This window comes from Ovis canadensis, chromosome 20 (assembly GCF_042477335.2).
Source record: "Ovis canadensis isolate MfBH-ARS-UI-01 breed Bighorn chromosome 20, ARS-UI_OviCan_v2, whole genome shotgun sequence".
Lineage (NCBI taxonomy): Eukaryota > Metazoa > Chordata > Mammalia > Artiodactyla > Bovidae > Ovis > Ovis canadensis.
Window position 1 is genome coordinate 60,644,700 of NC_091264.1, and position 22,130 is coordinate 60,666,829.

General features: G+C 41.7%; 1 protein-coding gene across 3 annotated transcripts in view; it reads left to right on the forward strand.

Moving 5' to 3' along the window:
• The window catches only part of LOC138426071 (uncharacterized), a 203,075-nt gene that overhangs the window by 142,792 nt on the left and 38,153 nt on the right, over nucleotides 1–22,130 (forward strand). For all 3 annotated transcript variants that reach the window (XM_069564735.1, XM_069564736.1, XM_069564734.1), the window contains one exon: nucleotides 2,093–2,187. In XM_069564735.1, the coding sequence (XP_069420836.1) occupies nucleotides 2,093–2,187 (95 nt within the window). The remainder of the gene's footprint in view (nucleotides 1–2,092; nucleotides 2,188–22,130) is intronic.

Here is a 22,130-nt window from a genome sequence, read left to right on the forward strand (position 1 = left end):
ACTGACTGTAGCCCACGAGGCTCCTCTGTCCATGGGATTCTCCCAGGCAAGAATACTGGAGTGAGTTGCTGTTTCCTTCTCCAGGGGATCCTCCTGACCCAGGGATCGAACCTGCATCTCTTGCATCTTGTGCTTTGGCAGACGGATTCTCTACCACTGAGCCGTCTGGGAAGCCCGCTTTCTATCATAGAGCACAATTAAATGGGCCTTTCATTGCATGAGCTGGACAACTTTGAGACTTAACATCTTAAGTCTAAAATCTTAATATTATCTTAATATTAATAAATTAATAATATCTTAAGACTTAAATCTTCCTATAGAAATTTCTACTTAGCAGCTTTGTAGAAATGCTGTAATAAACGCAGAAGAAAGGATGTTAAATGTTCTATCGAACATTTCATCTAATGTTCCTTACCCATGGTATATATTGCATTGTACCATATGCTACTTAGATCCTTAATGTTCTGAAGCATGTTAAGTTCTACCCTTTCCATCCTCAGAAAGAACCTTATTGCTTTTATATCATTTGGTCTTCATAAAAAGTCCTGCGATCTATACAAGACAAATATTATCTCCATTTTTCAGATTAAAACGCTCAAATTCATGGACTTTAAATCATTTAAGTTTCCAAAGTGGTGGGAAGACTTGAATGAGTGTCTTCTGACCACCACTTGGTGCTTTTAACTACAACACAATGCATTTTAGCTTTTCAAAATTCTTTAAAACACTTCTTGGTTCTCCTTTTATGTTGTGTTTAACAGAGTACACATTCATTTCTTCCTCACTGAGGCTCTGTTTGAATGGCGATCCTCACACCAGATTTTCAGCTCATGAACTTGAAAATCACATTTTGAATTCTAGCAATTTATATTGGTATTTACATGTGTGCTGTTGATTTCTGCAATGGGTCAGACTCTGAGTAGCCATATTATGTGAAACGAGCTGTTTCAGAACAAATTTACACATTTTCTCTCTTAAAGTATAGAAATTCATCTTTCTGAAGACAATGCTGAGGGAAGAATTTTTTTTTTAATGATGATGATCTGCTTTGGCTTCAGGAACTTAAGAGGTGTAACGGGTCAGAGGATCTATTTTCTGTCTTTTAAATGTTGATGATGTCCTTACTTAAAGCATCAGTTCTTAGGTGCAGATTCATATTTGTGATTGGTGGATTGTTTAGATTGTTAGAGTATATTCATGTGAACAGATTCACGTACTCCCGGTACTCATTCACCTGGGAATTTAGCTGTACATGTTTACTTCTTTTTAGATTTAAAACTCTTATTTTCTTTGGGGATGAACAAATGTCTGTGACTTTATGTCTTCCCAAACACCCATTTTAAAGGATTTTTAGTACATTAACTTGAATATTCTTTAAGTGAAATACAAAAATTCAGAAAATTTTTGCTGTTTTTAGAGTTAAAAGGTATATATCTTGGTGACTTAGCATCTGGATGTAGTTCACTGTCATTATTGTAACATAAGTACTTAATGAAATGACCTCTAACTCTTGAGTATTTACTGTGTGCTTATTACCATGTTAGGAGTTGTAAAAAATACAAAGAAATATACAACATAGCATTGTCACCATGAGTATATTTGAACAATTGAGATAAATATTAGCAGATTGACCAAATTGAAATCAATTTAGCACACTCTATCATAAAACACCTATATTTTAACAAATCAAGAGTGTTGATGGGTAAACCAAATCTTTGATATAATTCTTGGTAGCAGTTTCAACTTTTTATTCAGCAAGATTGAATAAAGTATCTTAGCATCTTATAAAGAAATACCATCACATTTGAAATTTGAATGCCTACAAAAGCATATGGTAAGCAGTCAAGTAAGGTGTACAGATCAAATATTTTTAATTAGGACAATTTAAAGCTCTCGTATATTTTAAAGAATTTCAGTAATCCTTAAGCTACTCAGGAATGAAATGGAATAATTAAAAATACCAACAGGAAATAGTCTGACCAATGATTCTATAAGTCATTCTGGGAAAATTGTCGCTGAAACCAGGCAAACTTTCTATCTGCTCCTCGGTAATTTTTTTCCCATTTACTTCATTTCATTTCATTCTTTGAAGGAAAAACCAACTGCTTGGGAAACTGGAGAAACTGAAGCGTATTCACAAGATGCATCTTATTTGGAGGAGCTGGAAAAACACAGATTTTCAGTTTGGTGAGTAACTCTATCCTGTCTTTCTATTTACATTTTTTAATTAATTGAATTCAACAAATCTTTACTTATTCTATTCTTTTATTATTCATTTATTCAGCAAATACTGATTGTGTGCTTATTACAAGCTGTATGATTTGTACCCTGATTTGGGAAAGCTCATAGTCTTATGAAGTTGATATACATTTAAGAACATCAGTGTGATATGATAACAGTATTTTTTTTTTCTAAGAATGCACACATACACACCTGGAGAAGATGATGGCTTGAATTTGCTTGAGAATAAAGAAGGATTTTCAGAAGAAGTTTGAGCCAGATCTTGGGAAGAATATGACAGTGGAGAAATGTTGACAATTTGGGCGGGGCAGTGTCTAGAGACGGGGTTGGGAGGAAGGCTGGACTGATACCCACTGCAAACCTTAGTTCACTTAAGATCTAAGCAGATTGTGGTTACTGCTCTCTACCTGGAGGTGTGTATACAGGTATATCTGTTTATGCAAGCATATGTATAGCAAACAGGAAAAAATATACTTAGAAAAGTGAGTAGTGGAGCTTCTCCGAGGTAGCGAGTACAGAATTTTGCAGTGGTGGGGTTCAGCAAGGATAAAGGAAGGAACCACAGTCAGTGGCACCCTGACACGCAGAGTAACCAGGAAAGAGGAAGAAATGGAGTAGCTTGTCAAAGCCCATCTGCTCCAAACCACTGCCACCCCGTCCCTCAAGATCCCTGCCCTGAGTGGCTTTCCCCCCTGGGCATTTATATTCTGCCTTATGATTTAGTTTCTGAAGATTTTTCTCTTACTCCTCCATCCTGGAACCATCATCAGGAGGAATGGTAGCAGCTCAAATTTCCCTTATCCAATCACAGTTTTATAAGTTCTACTGGTCTTCATTTAAATGTAGAAGTCTCAGTACCTTCACCAGTGCTTTCCTGGAACAGCCGAAGTATGGTCTCCAAGCTAACCAATGTTCTCTGGATTAAGAGATGCAGGCTTGGGACTTCCCCGGCGGTGCCGTGGTGAAGACTCCTCCTTCCGGTGTAGGCGGTGTGGGTTCAGTCGCTGGTGGGGAAGCTAAGATTCCACATGTCATGGTGTGGGGCCAAAAGTTTTTTCTGAAAAAAAGAGAGATGTGGTTTGTGCTTAAGAAACATCAGGCGGGGAGGGAGGTGGGAGAGGGGTTCAGGATGGGGAACACATGTACACCCTTGGTGGATTCATGTTGATGTACGGCAAAACCAATATAATATTGTAAAGTAATTAGCCTCCAATTAAAATAAACACATTTATATTTTAAAAAAAAGAAACATCAGGCAGGAAGGGGAGTCAAAGAGGCCAAGAGATAAGAAATCACTCAGTTTGGTTGCTTAATATGCATGATTAAACTATCTAGGTTTGTTTTCTCCTGTATCAAGTTGGAATAATAATAGCTATATTGTGGAGCTTTATGTTTATTGTGAAAACTGAGAGATAATTTAAATAAGATAGCCTGGACAATCACTTGGTGTGTATAGATTTTTGATAAAGCTAACTAATATTAATAATAATAAATTTTGAAGAAACTGTCTTTTCCAAAGGTTAAAATAGGAAGCATCAGTCACAGGAGGATGTGGTCTTCAAACACACCAAGCTCTTTATCACATCAGGGTCTTTCCACTAGATGCCTCCTTTGTCTGGAATGTTCTCTGGGATCTTAGTAGGATAGAAGCACATACTGGAGGTCTTAGTACAGATTTTCCTGCTCCAGAGAGTTCTTTCCTGAAAATCCTACATAAAAGGGTACTCTTCTCCCCTCTGGTAGTTTATTTTCTCGTAGCTTTCTTCCTTTAAAACACTTACCACAGTTTAAGTTAATCATTTATATTTATTTTCAAGTCATTTATTTGCATATTTCTGCATTCTCTCACTAAAAAGAAGCTGTAAGCAGACAGAAACCCTTTGATAAAAACTTTTCATTGGAGGATAGTTTCTTTATAATATTGTTGTGTTTACAATGTTCTGCTGTACATCAAGCTGAATTAGCTATGTTGCTGTGGTTGTTTAGTTGCTAAGTCTTATCTGACTCTTTGCAATGCTATAGACTGTAGCCTGCCAGGCTCCTCTGTCCATGAGATTTCCCAGGCATGAATGCTAGAATGGATTGTCATTTCCTTCATACATTCCCTCCCAGAAGCCCTGCTTGTCTGATCACTCCTGGGTCTCTAGGCCCTAGTTTTAAAATACCTGGGTTATAACAGGCAACCAGTAAATATTTATTGGGTGAATGAATAGGAGGGTAAATGAGTGATCACTCAGCTTGTCTCTCTCTCCCAGCCCCCTTGGTTCTCCTACCTGTTTATTCACTTCCAACCTTTCCTTTGTCTTGAAATTGCTATCATTTTTTTTTTAAAGAAATATGGGATAATTAACCACTCCAAACATTTCTTTTAAACCAGAGTTGAGGATATGGGGGCTGCTGAGACCTCTATAAACGTGTTGTGTTTTAAATGGCCTGAGATACAATCTGAACAATTTCCTTGATGTTTTATTAGAGCTGGTAAATCATTTATGGGGGCAGCCTTTACCTAAATCCTCTCCAAATCCCCATAAAATGCATTTAACACAGAATACTGTACTACCCAGCTTCAAAGATAGATGTGACTTTGTGTGGGAAGTACTTGCTGTCCCTGTGCCGTGAGTCTCAGTGTAGATACATTTTCTCTCTCGCACGAGGTCTATCTCTTCCCCTTCTTGTCCCAGTGATTTGCATCCTTTCACATGCTGATGCTGGTAAATTGCTAAAATTTCAGTAAATCACAGCTTCTATTCTTTTCCTTTGTTAACATATCAGACCTTTAACTAGTCAAGTGAAACATCTTGTTTGTAGCTGAAAACCACTTTTTTTTTTCCAAACTTCCAAAATATAATGTTAAGATTGCTAGGTTTTCTCAAACAGAAAGAGAGCCAATTAAGTTGCCTCTGAGTGTGTGAAACAGAACCTGCTTCCAGCACGTCTCAGCTCAGTGGGCCCGCTGCCCATGGTGTCAGCTGATCATATGAAAGTCCTCTGGGCCCTTTCTTGGTGGGGTTTGTATCACAGTCACCTCTTCTGAGCCTTGGAGCCAACACTTGCAGGATTCTTAAGTTTCTTCTTTGAGGTTTTATATGCTGTTGTGAGCAGACGCCTCTCTTCTGCTCATATATGATTTTTTAATTTTTGGAAACTTTTACTTGTTTCTTCTTGGCTGCCCTGGGTCTTCACTGCGTGTAGCTTTCTCTGGTGTGGTGAGTGGGGGCTCTTCTCCAGTTACGGCGTATGGGCTTCTCGGTGCTGTCGCTTCTCGCGTCGCGGAGCATGGGCTCTAGGCATGCAGATTCAGTACTGGTGGTAGATGGGCTTAGTTGCCCTGCAGCATAGGGGGTATTCCAGGACCAGGGATCGAACCCGTGTCCCCTGCACTGGTAGGTAGACTCTCAACCTCTGGACCACCAGGGAAGTCCTTAGGCTTCTATTTCAGATGATATGAGATCGCCAAGGTGTCCCTGGGTACTTTGGTACGAGGTGGTTGACTTCCGTCTTTGCCCCTTCGGGGGTTGGCTCTGACTGCTCTGTGCTCCTCTTACACTCTGCGTACCTTTTCGTGCCACACAAAACATGGTCATTGGGTAAGTGCATGTGTGTCCCTTAAGTCCCTGACTAGTCGGACTTGTCAGGTCCGACTTTCTGTGCCCCATGGATTGTTGCCCAGCAGGCTCTTCTGTCCATGGGACTCTCCAGGTAAGAGTACTGGAGTGGCTTGCCATTTCCTTCTTCAGGGGATCTTCTCCATCCGGGGACTGAAACTGCATCTCTTATGTCTCCTGCACTAGCAGGCAGGTTCTTTAACACCAGTGCCACCTGGGAAGCTCCCACTGGACAGTAAGTTTAATAAATTTCACAGGAATGGAGATTAAGCCTACTGTGTTCTTCTTGGCCTACTCTCAATGACTGATAATTGCAAGCACTTAATAAATATTTGTTGAATTAATACATAAAAAATAAGAGTAAATTAAGAATTTTGGTGTTTCCAGAAGGAATTTTCTGGAGAAAAGAGCAATGGGACAAAATGACTGTGGTGTTCTGTGTTTGTTTGTCCGTTGTGACTATTGTTTCTACCTGTTGAAGATGTTTCTTCCCTAAGAATTCCTTCACTCACCCTCTTTTATGATTGGAGACCCCCCACCTACTCACATACCACCTACATACCCCAAGGCATTGGGCTGTGATGTGTATTATGTTCCCATGACAACTGTGAGCGATTCAGGGGTAGGCACACTATCTCAGCCAGGCCCTCCAAGCCTTTTCACAGGATTTTATATTTTGATACTTGGTGATAGAAATTCCTTCTCTTCTATAAGCTCTTACGCTGAAATGATTTAAGTTTGATACCCTCAGTGGCCAGGGCCACCAATTTACCCTCCGCATTTCCTGTACGGCCTCTTGTTAATATTTGGCATTTGAAACCAATGGATGTAAGAGTCTCACCAGTGCTTTGAAGGGGACACATATTCTGTTCTAGTCCAGCTAACGGAAGTATGTCTTAGGAGCTACCTCAAGTCCACATTAATGATAAATAAAATTATATGCATACCTAACAACACATTTGTTGTTGTTCAGTTGCTAAGTCATGTCTAACTCTTTGTGACCCCATGGACTGCAGCTCGCCAGGTCTTCTGGAACTTGCTCAAATTCATGTATGTTGAGTTGGTGATGCCACCCAACTATCCCACTCTCCGTCACCCTCTTCTCCTCTTGCCTTCAATCTTTCCCAGCATCAGGGTCTTTTCCAATGAGTCAGCTCTTCGCATCAGGTGGCTAAAGTATTGGAACTTCAGATTCAGCATTAGTCCTTCTAATGAATATTCAGGATTGATTTCCTTTAGGATGGACTGGACGGATCTCCTTGCAGTTCAAGGGACTCTCAAGTGTCTTCTCCAGCACCACAATTCAAAAGCAAAAACCCATCAGTTCAGTTCAGTCACTCAGTTGAGTCTGACTCTTTGCGACCCCATGAATCGCAGCACGCCAGGCCTCCCTGTCCATCACCATCTCCCGGAGTTCACTCAGACTCACGTCCATCGAGTCAGTGATGCCATCCTGCCATCTCATCCTTGGTTGTTCCCTTCTTCTCCTACCCCCAACCCCTCCCAGCATCAAAGTCTTTTCCAATGAGTCAACTCTTCACATGAGGTGGCCAAAGTACTGGAGTTTCAGCTTTAGCATCATTCCTTCCAAAGAAATCCCAGGGTTGATCTCCTTCAGAATAGGTCAAAAAATATATTGTCCACTGGGAAGATCTTATTTATTTTCCTATGAAAGGAAAGACTTTAGTGAGAATGTTTATATTATCCACTCAGTTAATTACATAAATAAGCACCTATTTGCCTGCCTAAGCATAGCCTCAGAATCTCATCGCCTACCCTGCTTCCTAATGCACTCACGCCCTTCATCCATGTGCGGTGATTTCTCTGATAGGGTACGTCAGAGGACGTGTTAAATTCCTCTGGAAATAGTGCTGATGACTGCTTCAAGGCAGGGGCCATCACTTGGGTAGTTTAAAGAAGTTAACATGGTTTTCAGAGGTAAATAACTCATGACTGGGGACTGAACTCCATAACAAGGCCATCTCAAAATGTTTCCATTAGCATTCAAAGACGGCTTGGTGCCTAAGCGACCAGAGACTCATAGGTTTTTAGAGCAGTATCTCGGAGATGATTTTGTTCAGCCCTGTTGGTTTATACTAGGATCAAACTGAGACTGATAGAAGATAAGTGACTTGGCCTTAGGCCAGACAGCTAATAAGGAGTGGAAATGGGATTAGAACTCACTTCCTTTCAATCCCAATCCAGTACCAATTATGAAAAAATAAATTCTTCCTAGAACTCTGCTAGTCTTTTTTTATCGTTTCCTGTTTCAATCAATTGCAAGCTACTTTGATATTTATTAATAGATTCAGGAGAAAGTGCTGATTCTCAGGAAAATACATATAATGGGTTGCTGTAAATTTCGTCCAGCCAAAGAGGTGAATAGAGGGCAGATGTTGAGATGTTTGTTAAATGCACATGTTGCCGCCCACACAGAATGACTTCCTTTTTTTGTTCTCGGCCCATTCATTTACATGACTGGCATCCATTTGTTGCTTAGGGAAGGTATGAGTTAACTATAAATATCACAACAGGAAAGTTATTCTTCAATACAAGTGATACACTTTCCTTTTTATAACTCACATGTGATTTGACACTGAAATAAAATGCAGATGCTCCTTTGATTGGCGTATTCCCTATTGTGCTTTTCCAAAACACCTTCACATATGGTCTGCCTCATTCTTGAGAAATGACTTGTTGTTTATGTCATACAAACAGAACAGATTGATTTTACAGTGAGTAAGGAGGATGATGAATTGGACGTTGGAGAGAAATCCTTGTCTCGGCAATCTAAACACTTGAAAATAAACGTGGCCTTTAGGAAAAGGCTCCCATGATCCACCCATGATGCCTTCTGTTCACCCCTTGCCACTTCTTAAGGGTTAAATAGATATATACTCATCTCAGCAAATCGAAGAGTAGTTACAGTCACCTCAAAGTATATTTGTTTTTCACCATTTAAATATATCCTGAGACCTAATGGTAAAAAAAAAAAAAAAATGTTGTAAAGAACCAACCCCAAAAATCTATTGCAATATTGTGTCTGCACCATGACCAGAATAAAGCATTTCTCAGTTTGGCAGAAGAGTAGTAATATCTCTTTTCTATCAAGTGATTTTTTTTAAGTATAAAATTCTTGCACTAAGGGGACTTCCCTGGTCATCCAGTGGTTAGGACTCCATGCGTCCAATGTAGGGGACACAGGCTCAGTCCCTTGTCAGGAAATTAAGATCCCACAAGCTGTGTAGTGTGGCCAAAAAAAAAAAAAATTCTTGCACTAACAAGCTTTCTTAGGGATCTCCAAATTTATCTCTTCATAATTATTCTTCACAAAAGAGAAAAAAAATAATGTGTACCTCTCTGACAATAAAATAACCACATGTGATTCTGCAGAATTTGATAGTTTATAAATCTCCTAATCACATTCCCATACCTTTTCTTTTTTCATTTGGTCTTCAAAATATCCTGATGAGGTGATATCCTTCAGCCAATTTTACAGATTATTTATCCAAAGTTCAGAGAGATTTTGCTGTTTTTATTCAGTCACTCAGTTGTGTCTGACTCTTTGAGACCCCATGGACTGCAGCACGGCAGGCTTCCCTGTCCTTCACCAACTCCCAGAGCTTGCTCAAACTCATGTCCATTCAGTCAGTGATGTCATCCAACCATCTCATCCTCTGTCATCCCCTCCTTCTCCTGTCTTCGATCTTTCCCAGCATCAGGGTCTTTTCCAGTGAGTCAGTTCTTTACATCAGGTGGCCAAAGTATTGGGGCTTCAGCTTTAGCATCAGTGCTTCCAATGAACATTCAGAGTTGATTTCCTTTAGGATGGACTGGTTGGATCCTCTTGCTGTCCAAGGGACTCCCAAGAGTTCACCAGCACCACCGTTCGAAAGCATCAATTCTTTGGCACTCAGCTTTCATTATGGTCCAACTCTCACATCCGTACATGACTACTGGAAAAACCAAAGCTTTGACTATATGGATGTTTTTAGTAAAAGTAATGTCTCTGCTTTTTAATATGCTGTCTAGGTTTGTCATAGCTTTTCTTCCAAGGAGCAAGTATCTTTTAATTTCATGGCTGCAGTCACTGTCTGCAGTGATTTTGAAGCCCAAGAAAGTAAAGGCTGCCATTGTTAGGTGGCTCGTTTCCCCAACACTCAGCTGGCTCATTCCTCTCCAGTTCTCATCGCACTAGAGCATGTCACCTGGCTGAGCTCAGAGTCAGCAGGGGACTTTAGAGTGTGCAGTAGATGACTTTTACAAAGCAATGTGTTAAAGTATTACTGGCATATTCCACAGTGTTGGGTGGATGTGGGTGAAGATAAGATGCCGTGGAGGAGGAGTGAGAACCAAGTCAGCTTAGGATGGCACAGCAAAGTGAATCCCTATGGAGGAATATTTCTGCCAGCAATTTATCAATGATCCTCATGCAACTGGATAGTTATTGACTGATATCTCTATCGTATTAGGTGCATGACCATAGAGAAGGAAACGGCAACCCACTCCAGTGTTCTCGCCTGGAGAATCCCAGGGATGGGGGAGCCTGGTGGGCTGCCATCTGTGGGTTGCACAGAGTGGGACACGACTGAAGTGACTTAGCAGCAAAGTATGACCAGCTAATCATACTAAGAAGAAACACATCTTAATGGCTAGGTATATAGGTTCTGGGGCCATAATACCTAAACCCAAACTGACCAGCATTATGAATTACTTAGACAAGTTTCTCAAACTCCTTGTACCTCAGTTTCTGTTTAAAAAAAAAAAAGTTATCTTTAAAACAGCGCTAATAGTAACTGGGTTTCCCTGGTGACTGAATAAATTCCCGGGTAAAGAATCTGCCTCCTTTGTAGGAGACACAGGACATCTGTGTTTGATCTCTGGGTTGGGAAGGTCCCCTGGAGAGCCCCTGGAAATACCCTAGAGAAGGAAATGGCAATCCACTCTAGTCTTCTTGTTTGGGAAATCTCATGGACAGAGGAGCCCGGCAGGGTGGGCTACAGTCCATGACATTGAGTCAGACTTAGCAACTAAACAACAACAATAATACCTGCCTTATTTTAGTGAGCTCAGATATGCATTTTTTAAAAAAATGGAGCAGTATAAATGCTCATAGCACATAGTAAATGCTCAAGGAATGTTTGCTGTTGTTACTGACTGAGGCTTTCTTTATCTCTACAAACCCCCACAATGATAAACTTTCTAGTTGTATTTATACCATTAAAATAATGACCTGTTTGTTTTTGAGAAGCAAAATATTTTGGTAAATAAAAGACCTGCATACAGTGCTATATGTCAATTGTATCTTAATAAAGCTGGAAGAAAACAAAATAAATAAAAGTTCCCTTCCACTAAATAAAGAAGTAAATAAATAAATAAATAAAAGATTGCAGTGAGAAGCTCAGACATTGATGGTAGAAAAGAGATACCAGACCAGTAAATACCATGTGTTAGTGTTCTGTTGGAGAAGGCAATGGCAGCCCACTCCAGTACTCTTGCCTGGAAAATCCCATGGACAGAGGAGCCTGGAAGGCTGCAGTCCATGGGGTCGCTAAGAGTCAGACACCACTGAGCGACTTCACTTTCACTTTTCACTTTCTTGCATGGGAGAAGGAAATGGCAACCCACTCCAGTGTTCTTGCCTGGAGAATCCCAGGGATGGGGGAGCCTGGTGGGCTGCCTCTCTATGGGGTCGCACAGAGTTGGACATGACTGAAGTGACTTAGCAGTAGCAGTGTTCTATTACTGCATAACAAATTATACACAGAGGGCTTCGCTGGTAGCTCAGCTTGTAAAGAATCCGCCTGCAATGTAGGAGACCCTGGTTCAGTTCCTGGGTTGGGAAGATCCCCTGGAGAAAGGATGGGTTACCCAGTCCAGTGTTCCTAGGCTTCCCTGGTGACTCAGATGGTAAAGAATCCGCCTGCAATGCGGGAGACCTGGATTTGATCTCTGGGTTGGGAAGAGCCCCCTGGAGAAGGGAATGGCAACCCACTCCAGTATTCTTGCCTGGAGAATCCCGTGGACAGAGGAGCCTGGCGGGCTACAGTCCATGGGGTCACAAAGAATTAGACATGACTGAGCGACTAAGCACACAGCCGGGCAGCTCAGAATGAAACACATGGTTTAATCTCATGATTTCTTCTTGGGCTCTCACAAAGCCACAGTCAAGGTGTCAGCAGGGCTGTGTTACCATCTGGGGGCATAACAGGGAAGGGACTGCCTTTTGGCTCATTCAGACTCCGGCCAGGGTTTCTGTCCTGTGGCTGAGTGAGGGGAGGCCTTGGCTTTGTGCTGCCTATTTCCTGCATGTGGGGCCCAGAGTTCCATGCAATGCGGCCCCTTTACTGTGGCTACCACTTTATGAAACCTGCCAGGGGAGTCTGTCACCTTGGAGAGGGACCCTGAAGCTTTTACCTGATGAAGTCAGGACTTCCCAGAATAACCAGAATACATTAACTCCAAATCAGCTATCTGAGATCTAACTGCTTCTGTAAACCCCTTCACCGTTGTCATTTCCTGTTGGCTAGAAGCAAGCTGTTGGTGTCAGGATCAGTCCCACGTCATGTCAGCTTCCTCCTCGTTTGTGTCTTTGCTGTTGTTTACTCACTAAGTTGTGTCTGGTTTTTTGCGATTCCATGGACTGCTGTCCTCCACTATCTCCCGGCGTCTGCTCCAATTCATGTCCACTGAGTTTGTGATGCCGTCTACCCATCTTATCCTCTGCTGCCCCTTTCTCCTTTTGCCACCAGGGAAGCCCCTGGAAGTGTCTACATGAGGAAGAAAATGGGAGCGCCCCGTTACGTCGCGCTCTTGCTTATAACCTCTTTCTAGGTGTCTCAAGGTTTATTTTGCCTGAGATAATGAAGTGCACTCCCCGCCCCCCACCCCTATGTTCTTGGATGCTGCTCATAGCTGAAAGCAGTCTTAGTGAGACAGTGACCCTGAACACAGGCAGCCCTGATGCATCGAGGAGCAGGTGTTCGCTTATCCCGCATTTGTCAAGTTTACGTGGTGTCCTAGATTCTGGACCCTTGGTATTAGAATTGTTTCCTGTTGTCTGGCCTCCATCAATGCATAGTGTGTAACTAGTTGCCTTTTCCTTTAGTACAATTTGGAAAATGGGCACAGTATGGTGCAGAAGTTTCTTCTCATGGATGCCACACTGATTCAGTTGGAGAGGTGGAGAATGAGCTGAGAAGAATTAATTTAGCCAACTGTCTGGAAACCTAACATGACATCAATGATAAGCTTTAAATACCCAGGAGTTTCAGATTATGAGCCAGTTCAAATTCAAGCCGCATGATTTAAGTGATGGAAGGGCAAAGCTGGGCAGGAGGCAATGTAGGGATTTATTTGAGGCAAAAACACAAGCGACCAGTAGAATGGATAATGTTCTGTTGTAATAGTTTGCAAACAGCACCAAGAAAACAATTGAGTGGGTGTATTTTGAGCTTCAGGCGTTGTAAATTCTTTCACTCTCATATACTTTATGCCTTCTTTAATAAACTGGAGAGTCTTGGGCCAGCTTCATCGGTGACGGTAGGTGGTCATTCATTTCGCAATCCACTAATTTTCATGATTATTCAGTATTTTATGTTACCTAAACTGCTTTGGATTTTGTCTTACTCAGATTGGAATATGGCAATAGCTTATATGATTTCAGAATCATTAATTCAATTGGTGTTCTCAACAGATGAGTGTTATCTCTCTGAAGACAAGCAAGACTTTAAGGTTCCTAACAATGCTGATGGTACATCATCTTTTTTGAAATATAGATCAGTAGCCTGTGTCTTATTGAACAGATGCAGAGTGAGTAGAAAATTTCTAGGAAGGAAAACAATTGACATCAATTATGGTCTATTCCTAACTTAAAGAGACAAATGTATATTTACCTTGTTTGTTTCTAGCTTAATAACTGGATTCTTACATAACATGGAACAAATAAAAAGTCACTCAGTTATGTTTGACTCTTTGTGACCCCCTGGACTATAGCCCCCCAAACTCCCCTGCCCATGGAATTCTCCAGGCCAGAATACTGGAGTGGGTAACCATTCCCTTCTCCAGCGGGTCTTTCCAATCCAGGGATCAAACCTGGGTCTCCTGCATTGAAGGCAAAAATGCTTTAGCATTTAAGCCACCAGGAAAGCCTAAAAGTATCCTTGTCCCAGTAACTAAGCTATTTAATACTTTAAGGTTTTTGGTTTTTAAGTATTCTCTTTGACATTTTACAGGGATTTTGGAGGAAAAGACTATAAGAATTTTTAGTATTAAACTCCATCTGGCTGTCCCTTATTTTTACCATATTCCTTTCCACCTAAGGGTTAATGCTTATTAAAAGCTTCCTGCTCAGTTGTCATAAACCGAAGCTAATAGTTTCAGGGAAGGAGTACTTACTGTATTTTAAGGCTACCCACTCATTTTGGACATTTTGACAGTTTAAAAGTTTTAACTAATATTGAGTTAAAATCTTTGTCCCTGTTTTAAAAATTATTAGTACCAGTTTAATTCACTAAAATCCCAAAAGTCAATCTATTTATTGCTCTATTTATATTCCATCATCTGTCTAATCATCTGTCTTTGCATTTATCTAGGGTTTAAAGATTTGTTAAATATCATTTAGATTAATTAGTTATCATATTATCTCAGTTTCAATATCCCTCACAATTTTTTAAAAATCTAGTTACCCCCTGCAGTAATGAGAAACTTCAGTTTAGTTCAGTTTAGTTGCTCAGTCGTGTCTGACTCTTTTTGACCCCATGAACTGCAGCATGCAAGGCCTCCCAAACTTACCAGTAAGTAAACAGAACTCTATACAGATGCTTTGAAAGAATTCAAGGAGATGGAGTTTTCACCTCTTAGGAGTGCAGAGAACAGAGTATACTGGTTTCACTTAAGGACAATCTTCCCAGCTCCCCTTGGGTACCATTCACACTGCTGCTGCCCATCACCACCTGGCCCTTCGGGGTCACCGTCTTCCCAGGTTGAGCCACTTCTGTGCGGGCCTCCAAGGATCAGTGAAGTGGATCAGGCCACACCCCTCTTCTCTTTACCTTCTTTTCTTTGTAACATTTCTGAAAATTGTTCCCTTTTTTCATTTCTATTTTGATGGCTAAATTTTTGGGATAGTCTCTCTTCCTGACTTCCAGAAGCTCCATTCAAGCCTTCATACTAGGCACTAAACAGAATGAAGGATTAAAAAAAAAAAAGCACTTTTTTTCATGTGTTTCCATTGATGTCAGTAATAAATTACTAACATTTATTCCGTGCCCCCTCTATGAGAACTATTCTAACTGTTCTCGTCTATCTTTCTCAGTCCCTCAACAGCCCTGTGGTATAGGTAACATTATTGTGCCCATTTTACAGATGAGGAAACTCAGGCAGGGAGAGATGAGTTAAAGTCATCAAAGTTACATGCCTGCCAAGTGGTCAAGCTGGAATTCATACCCAAGATGAACTCCAAACGTGATCACCATGCCGTGCTGCCTCCAGCTACAATGGAAATCAGTTGACCATTTTAATTAAATCCCTCAGTCCAGCAGGAGGAGGAAATAGCAACCCACTCCAGTACTCTTGCGTGGAAAATCCCAGTAACAGAGGGGTCTGGAGGGCTACAGTCCACGGGGTCACAAAGAGCAGGACATGACCGAGTGACTAAACCACAGCAGGTGGTATATTAGGACTATTCAGCAGGCATGACCTCCAAACAACAGGCACGCACGTTTGACATAGCCACTGAGTCACGTGTCATGAACCTGGCGAGGAGGAAAGCCACGAGTTACACTGAGGCTTTTAGAAGTGTGGGCGCTCCTGGAAAGAGCACAGCTGGAAGAATTTCTCTTTCCTTCCTTCGTTTCCTCTTTGTGCCATGCTGGGAGAGATGTTGTTGCACCCTGTGGATCTAGAACAGGAGAATCGAGCTCAATAATAGTAAATCTTACATTTATTCTCATCTTGGGTACCTTTCTGATTCTGGCTGATAGCAGATTGGAACCAAGGGAATTAACTTAAGAACAGCAGTTCTCAGGATATTTTAAATTAAAGTTGTTTGGGGATTTATCAGGCCTCACAAGTCTCCTCTAGATAATTCAGTTTATGGATGTGGGAATAGAGATTTTTATTCTTATTTTTAATTTGATTTCTGACCTTTCTGTTTCTTTCTCTCTCTCTCTCTTTTTTTTTTTTACCTTTCTCTCTCTTTTTTAACCTCTCTCTATTTTCTCTGTTTCTCTCTCTTCCCAAATATATGAATTATAAATCTGCTCTTCTACAGTTAAAGCAAATAGCAAGGCACACAATTTGAAATGAATGGCAATCCATTTGAAGTTCACTTAACCCAGTTTTATTTTTAATCTGCATAACATACCAGGTTTCTCTTTCCTATCTACCAAACAGTGTATCTTTTGCTTATTACCTAGATGGGGAAACTGAAGCTTGGACATTTAGATGCTTTGTCTTGTGACATAAGCAAGTAAGAGTCACAGCTGAGTTCTCACCTAGGTTTCCTGACCTCCAAGTTTACAAATGCTCTACACCTGCTATTGATGTCCTTTTCTTTACTACAGTTTCCTTGAAGGCAAAGGCTGTGCACCACCATGTTTTTTTTTGCCTAGTATCACTGAGAAGAATGATGGGCACATGTAATTGCTCAGTAAATGGCTTTTGGAGTTGCTGTGTTTTCTCTGTCCTTTCCCCCTTTGTAGATTATCATAAAAAGTTGTAGAATTGGCTTTCCGCTCATTCTGTTGACAAACTCTTTCCCCAAAGTGCTGCCTTTTGATTAGATTGGCCTCAGCCTCTGTGAGCTGGACAGCCTCCAAGGTTTGCTGGTGGAGATTTGATGCCACCATTTGACTTGGAGAGTGGCATTTGGGTGGCGCTAGTGGAATAAGTCCAGTAACTAATGGGGACATCAGTGATGGGTTCAAATCTGGGACACATTAAGGTAATTGTGTGGACAGGCAGCTCTGGAGACTTGAATGTTCATCTCTATCTCGATGGTACATTGTTGCCACATTCGAGCTGACAAGCTTCCCAATGATGTACTGGCAAGCTTAATGAGAGTCGCTACTTCTTATCCAACTGTTCATCATTGGAGTGGATAGTATGGAGGAAATTCACTTCCAGTCTTTGGTTTTCTGCCATGGGCGACAGTATTTGGATGCCTCTGTGATTTTTCCAGGTGTTGGCCATATCTGACCTAACTTTTTGCCAGCTCATAATGATGTGGCTTCAGTACGGAAGCTATCAACCCATCTCTGAGCCTGTTTGCTCATGTGTTTCAGCATGACCATCAGCATTTGTCTCCAGGATTGCCTTACAGGATTTACAGCGGTGGCTGACTGTCTAGTGGGGGGAAAAGGAGCTGTCCTTGAAAGCAGAATTTAATTCTTATGATGCTTTGAGCTTTGATTGTATGATGAGCAGGTGTAATGCAGGGGCAGAAAATACCACTTCAAGTCATTAGTCCCCATTCTGCCTTGTGAGATGGAACCCCAAACATGCACCAGAGGGGAGTTAGCTTTAGATGGCAGAGTATTACTGAGAATTAGGATCCAGTGGGGTATATCAGAAAGGGAAGTCTGGAACTCTGTTTTAGGAAGGACCAAATATATGGGGAAACAGTGGAAACAGTGTCAGACTTTATCTTTTGGGGCTCCAAAATCACTGCAGGTGATGACTGCAGCCATGAAATTAAAAGACGTTTACTCCTTGGAAGAAAAGTTATGACCAACCTAGTAGCATATTCAAAAGCAGAGACATCACTTTGCCAACAAAGGTCCATTTAGTCAAGGCTATGGTTTTTCCTGTAGTCATGTATGGATGCGAGAGTTGGACTGTGAAGAAAGCTGAGTGCTGAAGAATGGATGCTTTTGAACTGTGGTGTTGGAGAAGACTCTTGAGAGTCCCTTGGACTGCAAGGAGATCCAACCAGTCCATTCTGAAGGAGATCAGCCCTGGGATTTCTTTGGAAGGAATGATGCTAAAGCTGAAGCTCCAGTACTTTGGCCACCTCATGCAAAGAGCTGACTCATTGGAAAAGACTCTGATGTTGGGAGGGATTTGGAGCAGGAGAAGAAGGGGACAACAGAGGATGAGATGGCTGGATGGCATCACCTACTCGATGGACATGAGTTTGAGTGAACTCTGGGAGATGGTGATGGACAGGGAGGCCTGGCGTGCTGCGATTCATGGGGTCGCAAAGAGTCGGACACGACTGAGTGACTGAACTGAACTGAACTGAACTGAAAGTGTTACAAGGAAGTTTGCTTACATATTCTTCCATGTATGGACACAGTACACACTCACTTATGAACACGGACTGGATTAGGCACTGGGAATACAAAAATGCGTCAGCCCCAGCCTGTGCTAGCAAAGTCTTAGCAGTGTACTCAGGGCCACTAAGTCCATTGTCGTGGGAAGTGCTAACTTGCAAATGTAGGAACTATAGGTTGAGGGAGTTGAGTAACTCACTGAAGTGCACCCAGCTAGTAACCATCACACCTCTTAGTGTTGGATCCAGGCTTTCTAAGTCATGTTCTCCTTGTACAATGGAGCAGTCACACAGGAATCAGTGGTTTGCTCATAAAGAAACTGAAGGGATGGGTAAGGAATTTCATCCACTGAGGATGGGGCTTCGAGGGAGATTACTGAGTTACTGATGGAGAATTTTGTCTAGTGGGAAATAGTTACTAGAGAAGCAGGTACCAAAAAGGTATGGAGCCCACTGCAACAATTCTCTCTGCCCTGCTGGGGGCCTTTTTCATAAGGCTTTCATTATGACTCTATTCCTGGGGGTCAGGATTGATTTTTAGGGTTGGGCATAGGGTTGATGAGCTACTCTATTGAATTTAGGGATATTCAACTACTAAGTTTAGAAGGCTAGGTTTAGAAAGCATGGAGCTAACTAGATGACTTTGTCTATTTTGTTTTGAGTAAGTATATTTTTGAATGATTTCTTCAAAATATTTGAGTACTGATTTAACAGAAAAAGCACTGTTATTAAACCAGCATGCACCATTTCCTTTAAGAACTAAAAGCATCATCAAACCTCAGAGTTGGAAAGGATACTTTACTAACTAAACATTTACTAGCGCAAGTTGAACAAATCAGATTATGCTTCATAGAGACCGAGGGTCATTATGCAAAATGAAAGGTTTAATTCACTGTTGCTGCTGATTTGAGGCAGTTTTATTCCTCTGAACTTTTGTGGGATGTTCCTCAGAGACACTTTCCTCTGGAAATGTAGCTTAGTTGAGTGTTTCCAAATGCAAGCCATGCAGTTGACTACTTGAGTTCAGATTTTGGCTTTATCAATGAATAATGTCCTAGATTAGATCTTCCTGAGGCATAATGGCAGTGTCATCTCATAGGGATATGGTAATGATTAAAGGGGTTGGTACAAATAAAACCTTGCCCTTCTCTTTCCTCAGCTGTTTATGAAGCCTCCCCAGACAACCGCTTTGCGTTTCTTGCATTTCTTTTTCCTTGGGATGGTTTGGTCACTGCCTCCTATACAATGTTATGAACAGAGAGGATGAGATGGTTATATAGTATCATTGACTCAATGGACATGAATTTGAGCAAACTCCGGGAGACAGTGGAGGACAGAGGAGCCCGGCTGGCTACACAGTCTGTGGGGTTTCATGACTCAGCATCTCAGCAACAACAAAGCCCTTCAAGCAGTGCAAGGCACACAATAAATCTCTTAATATTAATAGACTAACTCAAATTCTGATACTTTTTCAATTGCGAAAAAAAAAATCAACCATTTCAAGATATGTAGTTTTTCTAACATTCCAATTCTTAGTCACTTATATTTTCAGAAGACAAGGTGCGTTTCCTTTTCTGTATCCCAGTAGACTCAGGAATTTACCACTTCCTACAGTCAAGCTTTTTCCATGATCCAGCGGATGTTGGCAATTTGATCTCTGGTTCGTCTGCCTTTTCTAAAACCAGCTTGAACATCAGGAAGTTCATGGTTCATGTATTGCTGAAGCCTGGCTTGGAGAATTTTGAGCATTACTTTACTAGCATGTGAGAGGACTGCAATTGTGTGGTAGTTTGAGCATTCTTTGGCACTGTGTTTCTTTGGGATTGGAATGAAAACTGACCTTTTCCAGTCCTGTGGCCACTGCTGAGTTTTCCAAATTTGCTGGCATATCAAGTGCAGCACTTTGACAGCATCATCTTTCAGGATTTGAAATAGCTCAACTGGAATTCCATCACCTCCACTAGCTTTGTTCATAGTGATGTTTTCTAAGGCCCACTTGACTTCACATTCCAGGATGTCTGGCTCTAGATAAGTGATCACACCATCGTGATTATCCGGGTCATGAAGATCTTTTTTTGTACAGTTCTTCTGTGTATTCTTGCCACCTCTTCTCAATATCTTCTGCTTCTGTTAGGTCCATACCATTTCTGTCCTTTATCGAGCCCATGTTTGCATGAAACGTTCCCTTGGTATCTCTAATTTTCTTGAAGAAATCTCTAGTCTTTCCCATTCTGTTCTTTTCTTCTATTTCTTTGCATTGATTGCTGAGGAAGGCTTTCTTATCTCTTCTTGCTATTCCTTGGAATTCTGCATTCAGATGCCTATAGCTTTCCTTTTCTCCTTTGCTTTTCGCTTCTCTTCTTTTCACACCTACTTGTAAGGCCTCCCCAGACAGCCATTTTGCTTTTTTGCATGGAAAAAAGCAAGAGAGTTCCAGAAAAACATCTATTTCTGCTTTATTGACTATGCCAAAGCCTTTGACTGTGTGGATCACAATAAACTGTGGAAAATTCTGAGAGAGATGGGAATACCAGACCACCTGACCTGCCTCTTGAGAAATCTGTATGCAGGTCAGGAAGCAACAGTTAGAACTGGACATGGCACAACAGACTGGTTCCAAATAGGAAAAGGAGTACGTCAAGGCTGTATCTTGTCACCCTGCTTATTTAACTTCTATGCAGAGTACATCATGAGAAACGCTGGACTGGAAGAAACACAAGCTGGAATCAAGATTGCCTGGAGAAATATCAATAACCTCAGATATGCAGATGACACCACCCTTCTGGCAGAAAGTGAAGAGGAGCTAAAAAGCCTCTTGATGAAAGTGAAAGAGGAGAGTGAAAAAGTTGGCCTAAAGCTCAACATTCAGAAAACGAAGATCATGGCATCCGGTCCCATCACTTCGTGGGACCTAGATGGGGAAACAGTGGAAACAGTGTCAGACTTTATTTTTGGGGGGTGCCAAAATCACTGCAGATGGTGACTGCAGCCATGAAATTAAAAGACGCTTATTCCTTGGACGAAAAGTTATGATCAACCTAGACAGCATATTCAAAAGCAGAGACATTACTTTGCTGACTAAGGTCCATCTAGTGAAGGTTACGGTTTTTCCAGTAGTCGTATGGATGTGAGAGTTGGACTGTGAAGAAGGCTGAGTGCCGAAGAATTGATGCTTTTGAACTGTGGTGTTGGAGAAGACTCTTGAGAGTCCCTTGGACTGCAAGGAGATCCAACCAGTCCATTCTGAAGGAGATCAGCCCTGGGTGTTCTTTGGAAGGAATGATGCTAAAGCTGAAACTCCAGTACTCTGGCCACCTCATGTGAAGAGTTGACTCATTGGAAAAGACTCTGATGCTGGGAGGGATTGGGGTCAGGAGGAGAAGGGGACGACAGAGGATGAGACGGCTGGATGGTATCACTGACTCAATGGACGTGAATCTGAGTGAACTCCGGGATTTGGTGATGGACAGGGAGGCCTGGTGTGCTGTGATTCATGGGGTTGCAAAGAGTCAGACATGACTGAGTGACTGAACTTAACTGCACAGTCAAGCTTAAGAATCTTGGCATCTAGTGGTAGGGCTATGTATTTTATCTGTCTGCATCAACCAAGAATACCCAGCACCACAAAACTTGTTGGAGGTAGGGGTCTCCTTACTTGATTCTGCCCTGAAGATTGCTGGTCTCAAACAGGATTAATCCCTAGAGGCAGGAGAGGAACAGTCCCCAGTTCTGCCCCAGTCCCAGCGCTGAGGTCAACCCACTGGGACACTGTATCACAGGTAAGCCACTGAAGAAGGTGATCCATTTCCCGGTGTCTGGGGGCTCTTGTTGGTCAGTGCAGTGTGGGCAAATAAGGAAGCTGTTCTGATGGGTGTTAGACCAGTCTCGGGGTTTGGGGCTCTATTGTGGAAAGACACAGTGACTTGCAGCTCTGCTGCGTGTAATAGAACTAGTCTTCTCTGCATCCTGAGAAGTGAAGGGATGGATTTGGCATGCCCATCAAGATCAAT